General features: G+C 41.0%; 1 protein-coding gene across 1 annotated transcript in view; it reads left to right on the top strand.

Moving 5' to 3' along the window:
- The window catches only part of kiaa0586 (KIAA0586 ortholog), a 547,244-nt gene that overhangs the window by 68,176 nt on the left and 459,514 nt on the right, over window positions 1-19,554 (top strand). Inside the window, exon 8 of the mRNA XM_078233832.1 lies at window positions 8,208-8,384. Within this exon, the coding sequence (XP_078089958.1) occupies window positions 8,208-8,384 (177 nt within the window). The remainder of the gene's footprint in view (window positions 1-8,207; window positions 8,385-19,554) is intronic.

Below are 19,554 nucleotides of genomic sequence, written 5' to 3'. Positions count from 1 at the left end.
GCCATAAGTAGAATTCTTAATACTTGCATTTATAATTTTTCTATAAATTCCAGCTAAGGTTTTTTTCCCATAACGTTTTTGGGACCTTATTTTGAATTTGTAACTTCCATTCTGTATTGTTAGAGTAGCCATGCAAGATGTAAGCAGCATGTAAGGTTAATACCAAGGATACACTGAACATCTTCGGAGACAAAAACCAAAAGTTTTGAACAAGCGGTTGCCTGGAATAGATTTCACATGGTGTGTAATAACTTTGAAGGCGACTGGTTGTGGCTTCAAGTTATAAAGGGTTTATGACCAACATTATTTATATATTTTATATATATATATATATTTTATATATATATATATATATATATATGGGGTCTAGCATCTTCTCCTCCTGAGGAGGAAACTGAGGTTTCTCCCTGACCCAGGATGCGCACCCTTGCACCCGATTGGCTCGGTTTCCCGCACTGCCTCTCCGTAGAATCAGGCCCGATCACATGGCCCTCAGAGATGACCCCTTTAAAGGGGCCATGCGACCTCACTTCTTACCCCCGATTCCTGAGTTCAGTTATGAATAAAACAAAAGGAACATCATTAAACATAGGCATGTAAGGTCCAACAAGACATCAGGAATACCCCAGGAAAATCTCATCAAAGTTTAGTCGGTCAGGAGACTGCCAGACCTTGGTGGAATGTCTCAATTCAGTACAGCTACAGCTGTAAGTATTTGCATTCCAACCATTATTCATGTAAATTGAGTCTGTGTCTTTCTATGCCCTGTTTGTGAACAGAATTCCCACTTACCTGAAGAAGGGGCTTGGAGCTCCGAAAGCTTGTGTGGCTTCTGCTACCAAATAAACCTGTTGGACTTTAACCTGGTGTTGTTAAACTTCTTACTGTGTTTACCCCAGTCCAACGCCGGCATCTCCACATCATAAATGCTGGCCAGCCAGCGATGCCTATGTCCCATGAATGAATAAAAATGTTATCTCCGTTCTTCTCTGCTGGCAAGGTTCAAGTAGCTCTGACTTATATTGCCATCCTTGCATCACCATCTTCTTAACATCTAACAACACCAGATCTCTATCGGTCCTATTTTTTGTATGTTTTGCTGAGACCAGTAAGGTCAACACTACTTCTTGTGGAACCGGTGGTGAATGTGCACCCGCATTTGATATTTGTGTCCCTGTTTGATGCCGGAACGAATAACTGTACACTGCTAGCAGTAGAGCCCATTTCTGTATCCTTGCAGAGGCAATTGGTGGCACTGGCTTATCCTTTCCGAATAAACCCAACAACGGCTTGTGATCTGATACAATTGTGAAATGACTTCCATATAGATAGATGAAACTTTTTCACCGTACAAGTTAGCGCCAGATTTTCTTTGTCTATCTGAGAGTACTTTTTCTCTGCATCTGATCATGTTCTTGATACAAATGCAATTGGTCTTTCTTCTCCATCAGACATCCTGTGGGACAAAACTTGCACTCCATATGGTATCACAGGTTACTATCAATGGCTTTGTTGAATCAAAGTGTACAAGCAGTGCCAACAACTGCAGGGCCTGCTTTACTTTGGTAAACATTTCTTGTTGTTCCTTTTCCCATCTCCAACACTGCTTCTTCAAAAGCTGAAGTGGGGCGAAGATTGTAGACACATTTTGTAAGAATCTGCCATAATAATTCTTCATTCCTAGGAGTGATTTTAACTCTGATACGTTTTTAGGCTTCGGTACTTCTTTAATGGCTTTAACTTTATCTCCAAAGGATGGAAACCTTCAGCATCCACCCTGAGACCCAAATATGTAACTTCATCCACCTGGATGATGCATTTCTCTCATTTCAAACAGCCATCTACATTTTTAAAATCTTCTCAAAACTTCCTCAAAGTTTGACCTGTGTTCCTCAGGTGAGACTCCTATAATTATGATGTCATCTAGGTACACCTCTATGTTAAGAATGCCCTGTAATAAACTTTTCATTGTAACCTGAGAGATGGCAGAGGCTGATGAAACTCCAGAAGGTAAATGTGTATGCTAGTACAGCCCCTTGTGAGTGTTGATAGTAACTAACCTCTGGGACTCTTTATTCAACTCCAGCTGCTGGTAAGCACGACTGAGGTCTAACTTGGTGTACTTTAGACCCAGTGTTAATTTGGCATGGAGGTCCTCAGTTGTATGAATGGGGTATCCTTCTATCTGAATTCTTTGATTTATAATCCCCACAGATTCTTACAGTACGACCTGGTTTGAGGATAGGGATTATGGTGCAGCCCATTCAGTGAACTGTACAGGTTTTATAATAGCTAAATTTTCCGAACTTCTAAGCCCTACTTCAACCTTGTGATGAAATACATAAGGCACTGGGTTGGGCCCAAAAAAATGTTGGCATGGCATTGGGATTCAAATAAATTTTGGCTTTAGCACCTTTATTCGTCCCAGTTCCTTTTAGAAAACCTCAGAGTTTTTTACAACCCCTCATCCAGTTTTTTTAACAGAATTAAACTAACCAGTTTTTTGCAAATTTTTTGATTTGATTTGATTTATTATTGTCACTTATTGTCATAGTGAAAAGTATTGTTTCTTGCGTGCTATACAGACAAAACATACCGTTCATAGAGAAGGAAACGAGAGAGTGCAGAATGTACTATTACAGTCATAGCTAGGGTGTAGAGAAAGATCAACTTAATGAAAAGAGTTAGAATGAGGTTTAAGAAGCATAGAACGAGAGTAAAAGATAGAATTAGAAGGTATGCTGGGCACAGCTTGCAAGAAGTCGCCTCGCTCCGGTGCCATCTTGGTTACATCTGTCCTCACTGTTTCATTCTGCACCATGCTTGTAGGTAACATACTTATTTTCTGCACTGGCAAGCTTTGTGGGAGTGCTCTCTTCCATGTCAAAAACAAGCTTCTACCCTTATTGCTGTACTCCCCTTCTCGGGCCAGCTGCGCTCTCACTGGGCTGTTCTTCACAGCAGCTGTTTTCTGCCACAAACTGTTTACTTCATTGGGCATGCCTTGTTGCTTGCTTACGCCCTGCTCAGTTCATTCAGTCACCTGGGCCACCTCCACAGTTTTTCTAAAGAGAATTTGGTCTCAGCCAGTAACAACTTTGATATTATGAAGCTGTTATTCCACAGACCAAATGGTCTCTTAACATCTCCCCTAAAGCTAGTGCTCTGCTAGCCCTCTCAATCTGGCCATGAAACTTGAGATGGTCTCCTTTGGCTATTGGACTGCTGAATCATGTTTATACCTCAACATGATGATTGAAGGTCAGGGATTAAAATGGTTTTTGACCAATTCAACTATCTGGTCAAAAGACTTTGGGCAGGATTTTCAGGCTGCGCTCGCCCCAAAACCAGAAAATCCCATCCAAGGTCAAAGGACCTTTGCATGGTCAGCCCCAGCCCACTATGATTCCCATGGCGAGCGGGATGGGAAAATTCCCCCCTTTGTGTCTGAAGCATCAGGTGATGTTGACTCCTCACTAGGCTGAAAGTTTGTGGGCCACAGACTGAGAGTAGTATCATCTTTTGTTTTTCCTCTGCTGAGATCTCATTAATTACAAATAAATAATGCAGCCTTTCAATATATTGCCCCCAGTTTTCCATTTCTGGGTCAAACGGCGCAATAATTCCAATTAAAGGCATTTTTACGCGGCATATGTTCCTTCATTATAGTTTTGATGCTCACTCTCCTCTCCCTCTAGCTTCACACTACAATCTCCCGATGACTAATGAAAGAGTTTCCTTGTCGCCAGTGTAATAATTTTGAAGGCAACTTGTCGTGGCTTCAAAGGATTTATGACCAACAATATTTATAAATACAAATAAGGATTTGACAGAACTGTTATACACGTCTACTTTCTTCTCCTCCCTGGCTCCAATTGACGTTCCTCTCTAACCCAGAATGTGCACCCTTGCATCCAATTGGCTTAGCTTCATGCGCTGCCTCTCCATTGCTTTTGGCCTGATTGCATGGCCCTCTGGGATGGCCCCTACTACATGGTGCAAGCTTTTATATGCTCTATACAGCGGATGTCTGACATGTTGATTCATTAATTTATCGTGGACAATATTTGTAATCACAAGCTGCTTTCCTGTAGTCAAAAATAGATTTTCAATTAAATGTAACTGAGAGATGTAGCCATTTCCTGCTTTTCTTCAGGATATCTGGCAGGTATAGCCTCAAGGCATCTGCTGACAAATCAAAAAATAGAAGCAAAGTACTGTGGATACTGGAATCTGAAACAGAAGCAGAAACTACTGGAAAATCTCAGCAAGTCTGACAGCATTTGTGGGGAGAGAATAGAGCCAACGTTTCGAGTCTGGATGACCCTTTGTCAAAGCTCAAAAATAGGTCTGATCCTTAGTAATGACTTAAGAAGGGGCAATGTCATTGGCTGGACTTTTTTTTTGAGGGGCATTTCAGTCAGAGACTTTGTATTGGGCGGCACGGTAGCACAGTGGTTAGCACTGCTGCTTCACAGCTTCAGGGACCTGGGTTTGATTCCCGGCTTGGGTCACTGTCTGTGTGGAGTTTGCACGTTCTCCTTGTGTCTGCGTAGGTTTCCTCCGGGTGCTCCAGTTTCCTCCCACAGTCCAGAGATGTGTGGGTTAGATTGATTAGCCGTGCTAAAATTGCCCCTTAGTGTCCTGAGGTGCGCAGGTTAGAGGGATTATTGGGTAAATATGTAGGAATATGGGGGTAAGACCTGGGTGGGATTGTGGTCGGTAGAGACTCGATGGGCCAAATGGCCTCTTTCTGCACTGTAGGGTTTCTATGATTCTAACTGGACAGTCTAGGGCAGGGTTTAAGCTCAAAGCAATTTTTTTGTAAACAAGGGGAGCTATGCTAGTTTCTTGATGCCTCAAGTAAACCTCTTTACTGTTTAGCGAGAAAATGAGTGATGTCTTTATTGTTTTTTTATTTGATTTGATTTATTATTGCCAAATGTATTAGTATACAGTGAAAAATATTGTTTCTTGCGCGCTATACAGGCAAAGCATACCGTACATAGAGAAAGAAAGCAGAGAGTGCAGAATGTAGAGTTACAGTCATAGCTAGGGAGTAGAGAAAGATCAACTTAATACGAGGTAGGTCCATACAAAAGTCTGATGGCAGCGGGGAAGAAGTTGTTTTTGAGTCGGTTGGTACGCGACCCCAGACTTTTGTATCTTTTTCCTGACGGAAGAAGATGGAAGATAGTATGTGCGGGGTGCGTGATTATGCTGGCTGCTTTTCTGAGACAGCAGGAAGTGCAGACAGAGTCATTGGATGGGAGGCTGGTTTGCGTGATGGACAGTACTTCGCTCATGACTCTTTGTAGTTTCTGGCGGTCTTGGACAGAACAGGAGCCATACCAAGTTCTGATATAGCCAGAAAGACTGCTTTATATGGTGCATCTGTAAAGGTTGATGAGTGTCGTAGTGGACATGTCAAATTTCCTAGCCTCCTGAGAAAGTAGAGGCACTTGATGGGCTTTCTTAAAGATAGCATCGGTGTGGAGGGACCAGAACAGGTTGTTGGTGATTTGGATTCCCAGAAACTTGAAGCTCTCGACCATTTCCACTTTGTTCCCAATGATGTAAGAAGTTTAACAACACCAGGTTAAAGTCCAACAGGTTTATTTGGTAGCAAAAGCCACACAAGCTTTCGAGGCTCTGAGCCCCTTCTTCAGGTGAGTGGGAATTCTGTTCACAAACAGAACTTATAAGACACAGACTCAATTTACATGAATAATGGTTGGAATGCGAATACTTACAACTAATCCAGTCTTTAAGAAACAAAACAATGGGAGTGGAGAGAGCATCAAGACAGGTTAAAAAGATGTGTATTGTCTCCAGACAAGACAGCCAGTGAAACTCTGCAGGTCCACGCAACTGTGGGAGTTACAAATAGTGTGACATAAATTCTGATTCTAGGATCGCATGATAAAGACTCAGGAGGAAAAAAGCAGAAATATTTATGTGAAATAGTGTGACATAAACCCAATATCCCGGTTGAGGCCGTCCTTGTGTGTGCGGAACCTGGCTATCAGTTTCTGCTCCGCGACTCTGCGCTGTCGTGTGTCGCGAAGGCCGCCTTGGAGAACGCTTACCCGAATATCAGAGGCCGAATGCCCGTGACCGCTGAAGTGCTCCCCAACAGGAAGAGAACAGTCTTGCCTGGTGATTGTCGAGCGGTGTTCATTCATCCGTTGTCGCAGCGTCTGCATAGTTTCCCCAATGTACCATGCCTCGGGACATCCTTTCTTGCAGCGTATCAGGTAGACAACGTTGGCCGAGTTGCAAGAGTATGTACCGTGTACCTGGTGGATGGTGTTCTCACGTGAGATTATGGCATCTGTGTCGATGATCCGGCACGTCTTGCAGAGGTTGCTGTGGCAGACAAGATACCGAAAGGACTACAGATCACGAACCCACTCAGGTCAACCTATAACACAGACTACGCTGAGAGACTTTGCCGTCGCACCTCTCTCACCCTCCTCAACCACCTCATACACCAACTCTACAGCAAACGCCGCAGCCTGGAAACCAAGATCGAATCCATATTCTCAACTTGCGCTCAGGACGCAGACCAGCTGCGAAACTCTGCCAAGCAGACGAGACAAAGGAACTACACCATCTACATGCACACCAAGAACAGGAAACTTGAGAAACTCCACATCATGACTCCCAATGATGTAGACAGGGGCATGTCCTCCACTAAGCTTTCTGAAGTCAATAACTATCCCCTTCGTCTTGTTGACATTGAGGGAGAGATTATTGCCGTCGCACCATATGTACATGTTTTATGTGTCAAGGTATGCAGACAAATCTATATTTTACTAGATAAACTATTCAGTGTTTCTACATCTATCTTATCTAAATAAAACAATTTGTTGGTTTAAAAGTCAGAGTATTCAGTTTGATGACAGCGAATATCCAGTCTGCTTTCAAAGAAAAGAGAATCATGTGGTAGGATGCAATGCTTTCCAAGAGCTCATGTAAAGACTGTAGTTCATAAAATCTTACAGCTCAGAAAGAAGTATTGAGTTCATCATACCTATGATGGCTGTTTTAAAGACTATCTAATTAGCCCCATTCTCATGCTCTTTTCCCATAACTCTGTACCCAATTTCCTGTTAATAATTACTATTGAATCAGCTACTGCAGCTCTTTGAGGTAGTGCACTAAGACAATAACCATTTGCAATGTTTATTTTTTTTAAAAATCATCTTTCCTTTCCTCCCTTCACTGGTTCTTTTGTCAGTTATCAGAAATTTATATCCTCTGGTTACTGACCCACCTACCAATTTGAACGCTTCAATTAAATTGCTATCACCTTTACCATCTTTCAAGAATTGTATTGAGATTAATTGCAGATTGAATTTTATGTAAAATCTTGTTTACAGATCATCTAGTTGCTCCATAGGTAAAGGTGGAGAAGATGCCCAAATTAACTAGTAATTTGAATATGAAGCTATATATCTTTACTCTTCTTCAAACCTTAATAAGCTTAAGTTGGGAATTAGAACAAGTAGTGAATTATCTTCAATCAATTAGCTACTGTTCCTGTTTTTAAGAGGACCATGATTTTGAACATTGAGTACTTCTCTGAAAAGAAGATGAATTGTTGATAAATAGAACACTGCAGATCCTACATTGTTCATGTCTTAAGCATGCACTGGCTTTGAAAACTGATCGTAATAGCCACTAAATGCATGTGTGAGGAAAAATGACTTCACTGTAGCTCTTGTTTTAATTTATCTTCTAATTTTGTCATTAATTATTTTCTATTTTTTCCCTCTCTATATTTCCCCTTTTCTGAAATTGCTGACTCATACGGAAATGTAGATCTGTTGATACTTCCTTTGTCATCCCTATCAAGTAGTATTCTTATTGTATGGGCAATAATATTATATTTGGGCTTAATATTTGACAACTAAGACACGACAAACCACTTCCATCCTCACTGACTATTCACAGATGCTTACTTTCCAGCATACGTAAAAGGATAGGGATCAGGCACAGAAAGCCTGGGTGATTTTTTTTCCATTCTTGTCCCAGGGCACTAAAGCCAACTCTAGTGCTAGCAATTGCAACTTTGATTGGGGGCATCTTTCTGTATTGTTAGTCTCCAGTTACCACCTGTATCAGTTTTGAACAAGAATACCTATGCAACAGAATTAAGTCAAAATTTATTAATTTTTCTCAAGTACTGACTTTAATTTCAGCTTGTCAACGTCAACCTGTTACTGCTGGATTTGGCATGGAAGGCTCTCTGCAGACTCCTGCTCCTCGTAGGTTTGCCCCTGTGCCAATGTCTAAGTATGTTCAAGTTCAGCAAAAGAAGACACAGTCTGCTGCTCAGAAGGCCAAAGTGAATGCAGTGTCCACCCATAGAAATCAAGGTATGGCAAAAAAAAAATAGAACTGGTAGCCACTGTGTAAGTTATAAAAGTACATTTCCTTGAGGACACCAAAATTTGAATAGAAAATTAATCCCACAAATAATGCTGTTTGATACTAGTTGATCTTTTCCCCCAGCATTAGTTGCTGTTGTCAGAATGATGCTGCTCGGGACTGACATGAAGTTTCGTACAGTGCAAATAATGGTAAAAGTTCTAATGTGAATCATGGGAAATATTATTTCAGCTGTACTGTTACATAATATCAGGATTCCATTTCTAATGTTAAAACTCTGACTAATTTATCTGGAACAAATTCAGTTCTTGTTCATCAGGATTACAGAAAAGGCAATGCTAAACTGAAACCATAATAAGTAAGATGAGATTTTGGAACATTTTTGGGAAGCTCTTATAACTAAAAAGAATTTAACTTTGAATTAGTAATGAAGTATCCAGAGACAAGTGTGTGTATGAAAGGTTTGGAAACTTGATTGTTTTATTTTTATTTCACGTATGTGCTTTATAGCCTGCATGTTTATGCTGAATTATAAACATGCTGAGTTGTCTTTTACTGTTGGGTAGGGGAAATTTACTGAAGATAAAATATGTTTTTGTTTTTCTTCAGTGAGGATAGTTTAGGATATTGTACTTTATAATAGAATCATACAGCACAGAAGGATTGCCGATGTACATTGAGTTGTAGATGAGATATCCCATTTCCTTTGTGATGCTAAGCCAACAATTCACCATTTTTTCAGTCTCCAACCTTTGTTGACCCTTCAAAAGAGATATGCAGTTAGTTTCATTCCCCTGGCATTTATCCCTGTATTTTTTCTTTCTCAAGTATACAACTAGTTCCATTTTTAAAATGAAAAGTCTGCTTCCACAACCATTTCAGGCATTGCATTCCACACCATAACATGTATTCCAAGATCGAAGCTTTTGGTCACCTCTCAATATTTTTTTCTTTGGCTCACTTTCTTTAAACCGCAGTGAAGCTGTTTGCTGCTGCTGTTTCCAGAGTTAAAAAAAAAATGTAAATGTTAACATAAAAAAAATTACAGAAAGTCATATTTGTGGAATTAAAAGTATGTTCTGGATACAATTATTTTGGTTTTATACCACACGATAGATTATAATTGAGTAGATCATCGGTGATCTTAAATCTGTCTTTTTAACTAGGTTTATAATTCAGTGAGCACCATGCTCCAAATAGATAATGTTTAAATAAGCCAATTTATGGGCAGAACTTAATGGGTCTTGCTTGTCCGGCCGTGATGCTGGGGACGGGTGCAGAGAAAACTGGTCGGGAGTTCCCACATTCAATTTTCAATAGCGGGAAAACTGTGCTGAATTTAGTGGGGGTGGGAAAGGTACCATGTGGTAAACCTGTCTGCTCCAGCAGGATGTCAGTTAGGCTCATTAACGAGTTACTGGGTAGCAAAAGAATCAACATTTCAAAAAAGTAAAATTTCTACATTTTGATGCACTGATTATAACAGTCGTACCACATGTAACTTCCATGGTAGATTCCAACTGGATATCTTTGTTGTATGATCTGCTCAGCACCAAGAAATAGTGAATTGTTGGCTTAGCATCATGAAGGAAATGGGATATCCCATCTATAACTCAATGTAGGCTGGTAATCAGCAGTCTTAATCCATTCATGTTTCATCAGTCAGTCCAAATGCATTAATAATTAATTTGATATTTACAGTTGGCTCCTAACATGACATTCTTATAGCTGTCAGATAATACTTTGAAGAGTTAAACCATGAACAGGTTATGTACTTTGAGAATTAAGAGAATGTAAAACTTGAATTTTCCTCCTACAGTGATATGCCAGGATTTTTGTATTGTGGCCGCTATGTGTATCGGTTGTATGGATTTCCAAGGAGAATAAATTCTCAGATCAATTGGGTTTAATCGAATTGGAAATAAGTTTTGAGCACATGCATTGCTCTCATATAGTGAGATAAACTGAAATGCATCAAATCTTAAAATATGAATGTATAGTCCTATTATCTATGTGGACGAAAATGCTTACCAGCACTCCTGATGTTTGGAATCGTCAAATCAGTGGTTGCAAATTCCAATTGTCCAGGAGTCTATACTTGTGGAAAATATCAATGGGTAGGGTGAACTATTTCAGTAATCCATTGCTTTTGATGTTGCGTATGCATACATATCTTTCCTAGTAATGCAGAATGCCACCACAGCAAAATATTAATTTAATCGTAAGTATTTGAGTGCAGTGCAAATGCAGCATATGCACACTTGGCACAGTTTGTACCACCCACTCTCTCTGGGTTAGGAGTGTGGGTTTCAACCCTTTCCTGAGGTTTGAGATCATAATTGAATTCAGGATTGATTAATTCAAGAGGAGGGATCTCTGAATTGGTGTGGTAAAAGCCTTCATGTCGCAGCACATTTAACAGATCAAGACGTTGTTCGGTTTCTTTTAAAAGATACTTTCTGCATGATAACCAAGCCCTGGAATAAGCTGCTTGGCATTTGATAATTGTACAGGATTTTGTTTTGTGTCTCAGAGGCAAGTTACGTTTTCATTTTATTTGACCTGCTGGAGACTGACCTTAATACTGAGAGCAAGTGAGGTGATTTTCTTGGCTCTCAAAGTATGGTTGCAAGTAGTCACCTGAGTGAAATCCAACTTTAAGTTTTCATCCAGTATATTTCATGTCACTATATAAAATTATTTATACTGAGAGCCTTTTGAGCAGTTAGCAGCTTTCTCATGTTTGAACTATTACTGCCCTAAGAGGCACATTCATTACCAGGAACTTGACTTGAACCAATACAATATTGCTGCAAGAAATCCCAGTGTTCCCCAAGTACTTTATTTGACATATGCAGTGTCATATATACCCTTCCAGTTTGAGTTAACAAGTGGGACTACAATCATACTCTGCCTGGGTCCATGAAAGAAAGCCCAGTCAGGTAAAATCTGTTCACTTCAGAATTTTATTCTTACAAGCTTGATCTCTGCTTATGGGGTTTCATTGTGGATGATCTATTGAGCACCCTATTGACCAGGATCGGGACCAGGTGATCAAATGTTTCTTGGAAAGATTTAACTTCAAGTCAATGACGATGATGTATCCTGTCATATTTGTCTCTTTCTTCTATCCTTATTTGTCATTGTTGCAGTTAGTGCAGATGATATAATCCATCTATTCTGTGCATCCCTTGCAGTGTTCTTAAATTAATTGACATAGCCTGAATTTTCATACTTTTACCACCCATCGCCAAGCAGTATTGTGCTGGGCGGGAAATGGGTTGAGGATCTTTTAGACGGCATTTCAGTCTACTTTTTCTCCTCCCCAATTTTGTGTAACATTTCTCTACATGTTTTAGATGATATGGCAGTATACCATTTTTGTCATCACCATCTTGTTAATCTTGTATGTATATCACATTCTTAGAAAACAGGCATCTGAAGTTATTGGGGGGTAAGGCAGGAGTCAGTTGAGGTGGCTCACCAGCTGGTATGAAAGGCTTTATTCAATCTCCGATGATTTTCAGCATTGTTTTCCACTGTTGGCTCCTGTTTCATGATCTGTGGTGCTTTTTTTTTGTTTGCTTATTCCTCACCACTCCCACCTCCCCCTATGCAAGCTCTGTGGAAATGACAATGGCTGTCTCTGAGAATGCCTTCTAACTCTTTTGAAAGAATAGAGGTGCAATGGAATGAGGATAGACTGGCTGAGTAGTACAAAAGGCACATGGCAGCCACCTGCACTCACTCTACTTCAGAATATAAGACATAATAGCAGCTGACTTTGCTTTCAGAGGCTGTGCTTCAAGAGAGATGCTATCAATGCCACATGTTGTAGCCCTACCCACATCCCACATGTGGCATATGCAATGCATTTCCATTGGCTATGTAGACCACAGCTACCATTAAACTTTATTTTTGCATCTTACATACTGCCAGTGGAACAACAGTATTGTTACCTAATCAGCTGTGCACAAATGTATAGGTCCATCGTTGATCTGCTGTATGTTGAAGCTAACCAATCCATTGAGTTCCTAATGGTAGTAATGTGGAACCCTTTAATTTTGCCAGGTTTCTGAATTCCTCAAAGTAGAAGGATTCATCAATCACATCCACATGGCCATACATGTTGCCCTTATCAGTTACATCACTTGTGTCCATTCTTCCAGTGTAACTTGAGCTCATCCAATTCTCTGCTGCCAATATCCTAATTCACACCAATTCCCATTCATCCATCACCCCGTGCGTGCTGACCTATATTGATTCCTGGTTGGACAACACAATTTAATTTTTTTTACTCCCTTTAATTCCCTCCATGGCTTTTCCTTCCATATGTTTGTAACCTCATCTAGACCTCTGCACGCCTACAATTGTTGAACAGCTACAAGACACAGGTCAGGTGTTTGATGGAATACTTTCCACTTGCCTGGATGAGTGCAGCTCGAACAACACTCAAGAAGTTCAACACTATCCAGAACAAAGCAGCCTGGTTGACTGACATCCCATCTTCAACATTTGCTACCTTCAACATTCACTGTCTCCACCACCGACACACAGTGGCAGCAGTGTGTACCATCTACAAGATGCACTGCAAGAACTCACCAATGCTCCTTCAACAAACCTTCCAAACCTGCAACCTCTACCATTTAAAAGGACAAGGGCAGCAAATACATGGGAACACCACCACCTGCAAGTTCCCCTCCAAGCCACATACCATGTTGACTTGAAACTATATCGCTATTCCTTTACTGTTGTTGGGTCAAAATCCTGGAACTTCCGAACATAAAATCCGAATAGTATTCTGGATTTTTTCAGAACCACTTGGCTCCAGACCTTATTACAACCTTGGTCCAAACCTGAACAATAGAGCTGAATTCCAGAGGTGAATTGAGAGTGACAGCGCTTGGCAATAAGGTAGTATTTGAACGAGTGTAACATCAAGGTGCCTGGGTAAAATAAAAGTCAGTGGAAATTGGGAAGGGTTGGGGGAGGAAGCTGCCCACTGGCTAGAATCCAGGCTCAGATTGTTAGACGCCAATCATCTCAACTCTAGTACATTGCTGCAGGATTTTTCTCAGGGTAGTATCCTAAGCCCAGCCTCTTTAACTGTTTTATCAACATCTTTCCCTCCATCATAAGATCAAAAGTGGGATGTTCTCTGATGATTGAGCAGTGTTCAGTTCTATTCATAAATCCTTAGATAATGAAGCGATCCCTGATGACATGCAGCAAGACATGGACAACACTCGGGGTTGAGCTGATAAATGATAAGTAACATTCACACCACCCAATATCCAGGCCATGGCCATCCCCAACAAGAGAGAAACTAAATTTAAAGGCTTCACTTTTTAAGAAAGCACTGTAGTCAGATTCAGGGTAATTTCATCTGGTTTTGATGTGTGCCAGAATTTCTTTGCTGATTTTAATGGCAAGGTGGTCATAGTGCAGTGGACTTCCAAAAAGCACTTGACGGACTTGTGAGCAAATTTAGAACTCATGGATTAAAAGGAACAGTAGCAACATAAATAAGAAATTGACTCAGTAATGTTAATGGATATTTTTCAGACTGGAGGAATATTTATAGTCAAGTTTCCCAGAGGTTGGTATAAGGGTCCCTGCTTCTCTTGATGTATATTTATGACCTAGACCTTGGTGTACATGGCACTATTTCAAAATTTGTGGACAATACAAAATTTGAAGTATTATAAACTGTGTGGAGGATAGTGTAGAGCTTCAAAAGGTCACAGGTTGATAGAATGGTTGGACATCTGGCAGATGAAATTTAATAAGAGTTTTAACAACACCAGGTTAAAGTCCAACAGGTTTATTTGGTAGCAAATGCCATTAGCTTTCAGAGCGCTGCTCCTTCGTCAGATGGAGTGGAAATCTGCTCTCAAACAACAATCCACTCCATCTGACAAAGGAGCAGCGTTCCGAAAGCTAATGGCATTTGCTACCAAATAAACCTGTTAGGCTTTAACCTGGTGTTGTTAAAACTCTTACTGTGTTTACCCCAGTCCAACGCTGGCATCTCCACAAGATGAAATTTAATGCAGGGAAATATGAAGTGATTCATTTTGATACGAAGAATGCAGGTAGACAATATCAGAAATCGGGTACAATTCTAAAGGAGGTGCAGGAGCATAGAGATCTGGGTGTTATATCCATAAATCATTGAAGGTGACAGGACAAATTGAGAGTGTGTTTAAATAAACACAACATTCTAGGCGTTATTAATAGGGACATAGGTAAGGACGTTAACCTTGTATAGAACTTGTTTAGCCTCAATTGGAGTGTTTTGTCCAGTTCCAGGCCCCGCATTTTAGAAAAGATGTGAATGGTTCCATGATGGGGCACTTCAGTTACGTAAATAGATTGGAGAAATTGGGCCTGTTTTCTTTGGAGAAGGTAGAACATAGAACAGTACAGCACAGAACAGGCCCTTCGGCCCACGATGTTGTGCCGAGCTTTATCTGAAACCAAGATCGAGCTATCCCACTCCCTATCATCCTGGTGTGCTCCATGTGCCTATCCAATAACCACTTAAATGTTCCTAAAGTGTCTGACTCCACTATCACTGCAGGCAGTCCATTCCACACCCCAACCACTCTCTGCGTAAAGAACCTACCTCTGATATCCTTCCTATATCTCCCACCACGAACCCTATAGTTATGCCCCCTTGTAATAGCTCCATCCACCCGAGGAAATAGTCTTTGAACGTTCACTCTATCTATCCCCTTCATCATTTTATAAACCTCTATTAAGTCTCCCCTCAGCCTCCTCCGCTCCAGAGAGAACAGCCCTCGCTCCCTCAACCTTTCCTCATAAGACCTACCCTCCAAACCAGGCAACATCCTGGTAAATCTCCTCTGCACTCTTTCCAGCACTTCCACATCCTTCTTATAGTGAGGTGACCAGAACTGCACACAATATTCCAAATGTGGACCTCACCAAGGTCCTGTACAGTTGCAGCATAACCCCACGGCTCTTAAACTCCAACCCCCTGTTAATAAAAGCTAACACACTATAGGCCTTCTTCACAGCTCTATCCACTTGAGTGGCAACCTTTAGAGATCTGTGGATATGAACCCCAAGATCTCTCTGTTCCTCCTACCTTTGACCCTGTAATCCACATTTAAATTAGTCCTACCAAAATGAATCACCTCACATTTATCAGGGTTAAACTCCATTTGCCATTTTTCAGCCCAGCTTTGCATCCTATCTATGTCTCTTTGCAGCCTACAACAGCCCTCCACCTCATCCACTACTCCACCAATCTTGGTGTCATCAGCAAATTTACTGATCCACCCTTCAGCCCTCTCCTGTAAGTCATTAATAAAAATCACAAAGAGCAGAGGACCAAGCACTGACCCCTGTGGCACTCCGCTAGCAACCTGCCCCCAGTCCAAAAATTTTCCATCCACCATGTCTTCGATCAGATAGCCAGTTACCTATCCAATCTGCCAACTTTCCCTCTATCCCACACCTCCTTACTTTCATCATAAGCCGACCATGGGGGACCTTATCAAACGCCTTACTAAAATCCATGTATATGACATCAACTGCCCTACCTTCATCAACACACTTAGTTACCTCCTCAAAAAATGCAATCAAATTTGTGAGGCACGACTTGCCCTTCACGAATCCGTGCTGACTATCCCGGATTAATCCGCATCTTTCTAAATGGTCGTAAATCCCATCCCTAAGGACCTTTTCCATCAATTTACCAACCACCGAAGTAAGACTAACTGGTCTAAAATTCCCAGGGTCATTTCTATTCCCTTTCTTAAACAGAGGAACAACATTCGCCACTCTCCAGTCCTCTGGCACATTCCCCGTGGACAGTGAGGACCCAAAGATCAAAGCCAAAGGCTCTGCAATCTCATCCCTTGCCTCCCAAAGAATCCTAGGATATATTTCATCAGGCCCAGGGGACTTATCGACGTTCAGTTTATTCAAAACTGCCAGTACATCCTCCCTCCGAACAACTATTTCCTCCAGCCTATTAGCCTGTAACACCTTCTCTTCCTCAAAACCATGGCCCCTCTCCTTGGTGAACACTGAAGAAAAGTATTCATTCATTACCTCGCCTATCTCTACTGACTCCATACACAAGTTCCCACTACTGTCCTTGACCGGCCCTAACCTCACCCTGGTCATTCTTTTATTCCTCACATAAGAGTAAAAAGCCTTGGGGTTTTCCTTGATCCGACCCGCTAAGAACTTCTCATGTCCCCTCCTAGCTCTCCTCAGCCCCTTTTTCAGCTCATTCCTTGCTAACTTGTAACCCTCAATCGAGCCATCTGAACCTTGTTTCCTCATCCCTACATAAGCTTCCCTCTTCCTTTTCACAAGACATTCCACCTCTTTCGTGAACCATGGTTCCCTCACTCGGCCATTTCCTCCCTGCCTGACAGGGAAATACCTATCAAGGACACCCAGTATTTGTTCCTTGAAAAAGTTCCACTTTTCATTAGTGCCTTTCCCTGACAGTTTCTGTTCCCATCTTATGCCCCCTAATTCTTGCCTCATTGCATCATAATTACCTCTCCCCCAGTTGTAAACCTTGCCCTGCCATACGGCCCTATCCCTCTCCATTGCAATAACAAAAGACACCAAATTGTGGTCACTATCTCCAAAGTGCTCTCCCACAACCAAATCTAACACTTGGCCCGGTTCATTTCCCAGTACCAAATCCAATGTGGCCTCACCTCTTGTCGGCCTATCCACATATTGTGTCAGGAAACCCTCCTGCACACACTGCACAACAACTGCCCCATCTGAACTATTCGACCTACAAAGGTTCCAATCAATATTTGGAAAGTTAAAGTCCCCCATGACAACTACCCTGTGACCCCCACACATATCCATAATCTGCTTAGCAATTTCTTCCTCCACATCTCTATTACTATTTGGGGGCCTATAGTAAACTCCTAACAACGTGACCGCTCCTTTCCTATTTCTAACTTCAGCCCATATTACCTCAGTGTGCAGATCCCCCTCGAAGTGCCTTTCCGCAGCCATTAGACTATCCTTGATTAACAATGCCACTCCTCCATCTCTTTTACCAGCGTCCCTACACTTACTGAAACATCTATACCCCGGAACGTCCAACAACCATTCCTGTCCTTGTTCTACCCACGTCTCCGTAATGGCCACAACATCATAGTTCCAAGTACCAATCCACACCCCAAGTTCATCTACTTTGTTCCGGATGCTCCTTGCATTGAAGTAGACACACTTCAACCCACCTTCCTGTCTACCGGTACCCACCCTTGACCTTGATACCTTCCCCAATACCTCACCACCCTCAACACTGACTTCTGGACTACAACTCCTTTTCCCACTCCCCTGACAAATTAGTTTAAACCTCCCTGAAGGTAAGGTTGAATAAGGTTATTCATCATGAGGGGTCTGGACACAGAAGATAGGGAGAAACTGTTCCCATTGGTAGAGGAATTGCGAACCAGAGGGCTCAAATTGAAGGTAATTGGGATAAGAAACAATGGCGAATTGAGGAAAATCTTTTCATGCAGCAAGTTATTAGGATCTGGAATGCACTGTCTAAGAATGTGATGGAGGCAGATAATATCAAAGCTTTCAAGAGGGAATTGCGTTATTTGAAAAAGAAGGATGTATAGGGCTACTGGGCGAAGGTAGACAATTGGCATGAGGTGAATTGCTCCTTGGGCAAGCCAGCACAGTTGCATTGGACCAAATGGCAGCCTCCTGTGCTGTAACCTTCTCTGATTTTGCAATTTATTAAATAAAGATAATTCACTGACTTATTTCAACATACAATGATGGCTGTCAGTACCTCTAATATTTTAAGAGTCAGTTGTGTCTAAGTTTGCTGTGGGTTCAATTTTCACTCCAAAAACTTGAGGACAGAATGTAGATTGATGGTTTAGAGCCATAATGAGAGAATGCTACTTTGCTGTCTTTCAGATGAGACATTAAACAAAGGTCTGCCCTCTCAGGGCACTTTCCTAAAGTCCTCTTCAATGCTCACCCTCCACAAACACATAAAAGAATAGGTGTTCTGGCCATTTTCACATTGCTGGTTGGTATTTGCATATTGACTGCTGTGTTTCCCACATTACTGGAGAAATAGGAGCAAGAGTAGGTTTTTCGAGTTGTTCCTCCATTCAAAAACAGCAAAGCTGATCTTCCGCCTCACTTCCACTTTCCCATGGTTGTAAAGCACTTTGGACATCCTGAGGTCATGAATAACGCAATATAGAATCTTATTTATATGCTTCCAGCATAAAGAAAAAAAGCATAATATATGATTAAATCTTATCAAATATATTCTTATTGCTAATTGTTAACCTTTCACACAAGTTCTCACTCATCTGCCAATGTTATTTGTTAGTGTTACATTTAACAGTGAGATATTGTATTTATCTGAGACTGATATGGTTCATATAAGTGCTCTTTATTCCCAGTAATGTTTCATACATTTGTACTTTTTTGGTACTTGTTTTCTTTAAAATAATTTGTAATGACAGTTGCAAATTAATCCTATTACATTGCTGAATAGGGATCCGAGTGACTGATTAAGCAAATAGGTTCATTTTTGTCTTAATTGGGCAGTACAGTGGCTGAGAGCTTTTTTAGCATACAGAACGATGGTTTGATTTATTTCAGTTCGCTGATTACCATTCTCAGTTGCACTCTTATTGGAAGGATCCAACCAGAGCCCAGATGTTCCCTACAGCGAATGAGAAAGTGTGAGCTAAATATTCTTAAGGTTGCACTTGTGAACAACTGTTTTAGTGTTACATTGTATAAATGTAAGATTGCTTGATGAATATTCTAAATTTATTAATTTTGTTCATCATTCCCAAACAGACATTCTGCAGATTTTCAATGGAAATGCAATCTGATTTTGTGCTTTGAGTGGTTCCAAATCACACTATATTCCTGAGGTCTGCTAGAAGCAACATTTAAATAAATCAATAACTTATTGTCAGAGCTTCGACTAAAATGTAAAATATTTTAAAGAGAATGGAGGCACGGTGTGTAGAGATTTTGTTATTTTGGCAGAGTGCCATGAAAGATAATTAAGCTGTGGGATATTGTTAAAGCTACTTTGAAGCCAAAATTATCAAGCTGAAAGAAGTAAGGACTTACTACAGCCATTTTCAGTATTCT

This window comes from Mustelus asterias, chromosome 18, assembly GCF_964213995.1.
Source record: "Mustelus asterias chromosome 18, sMusAst1.hap1.1, whole genome shotgun sequence".
NCBI classification, from domain to species: Eukaryota; Metazoa; Chordata; class Chondrichthyes; order Carcharhiniformes; family Triakidae; genus Mustelus; species Mustelus asterias.
The sequence above is the reverse complement of the archived record's forward strand: the minus strand, read 5'-3'. Positions and strand labels throughout refer to the sequence as shown.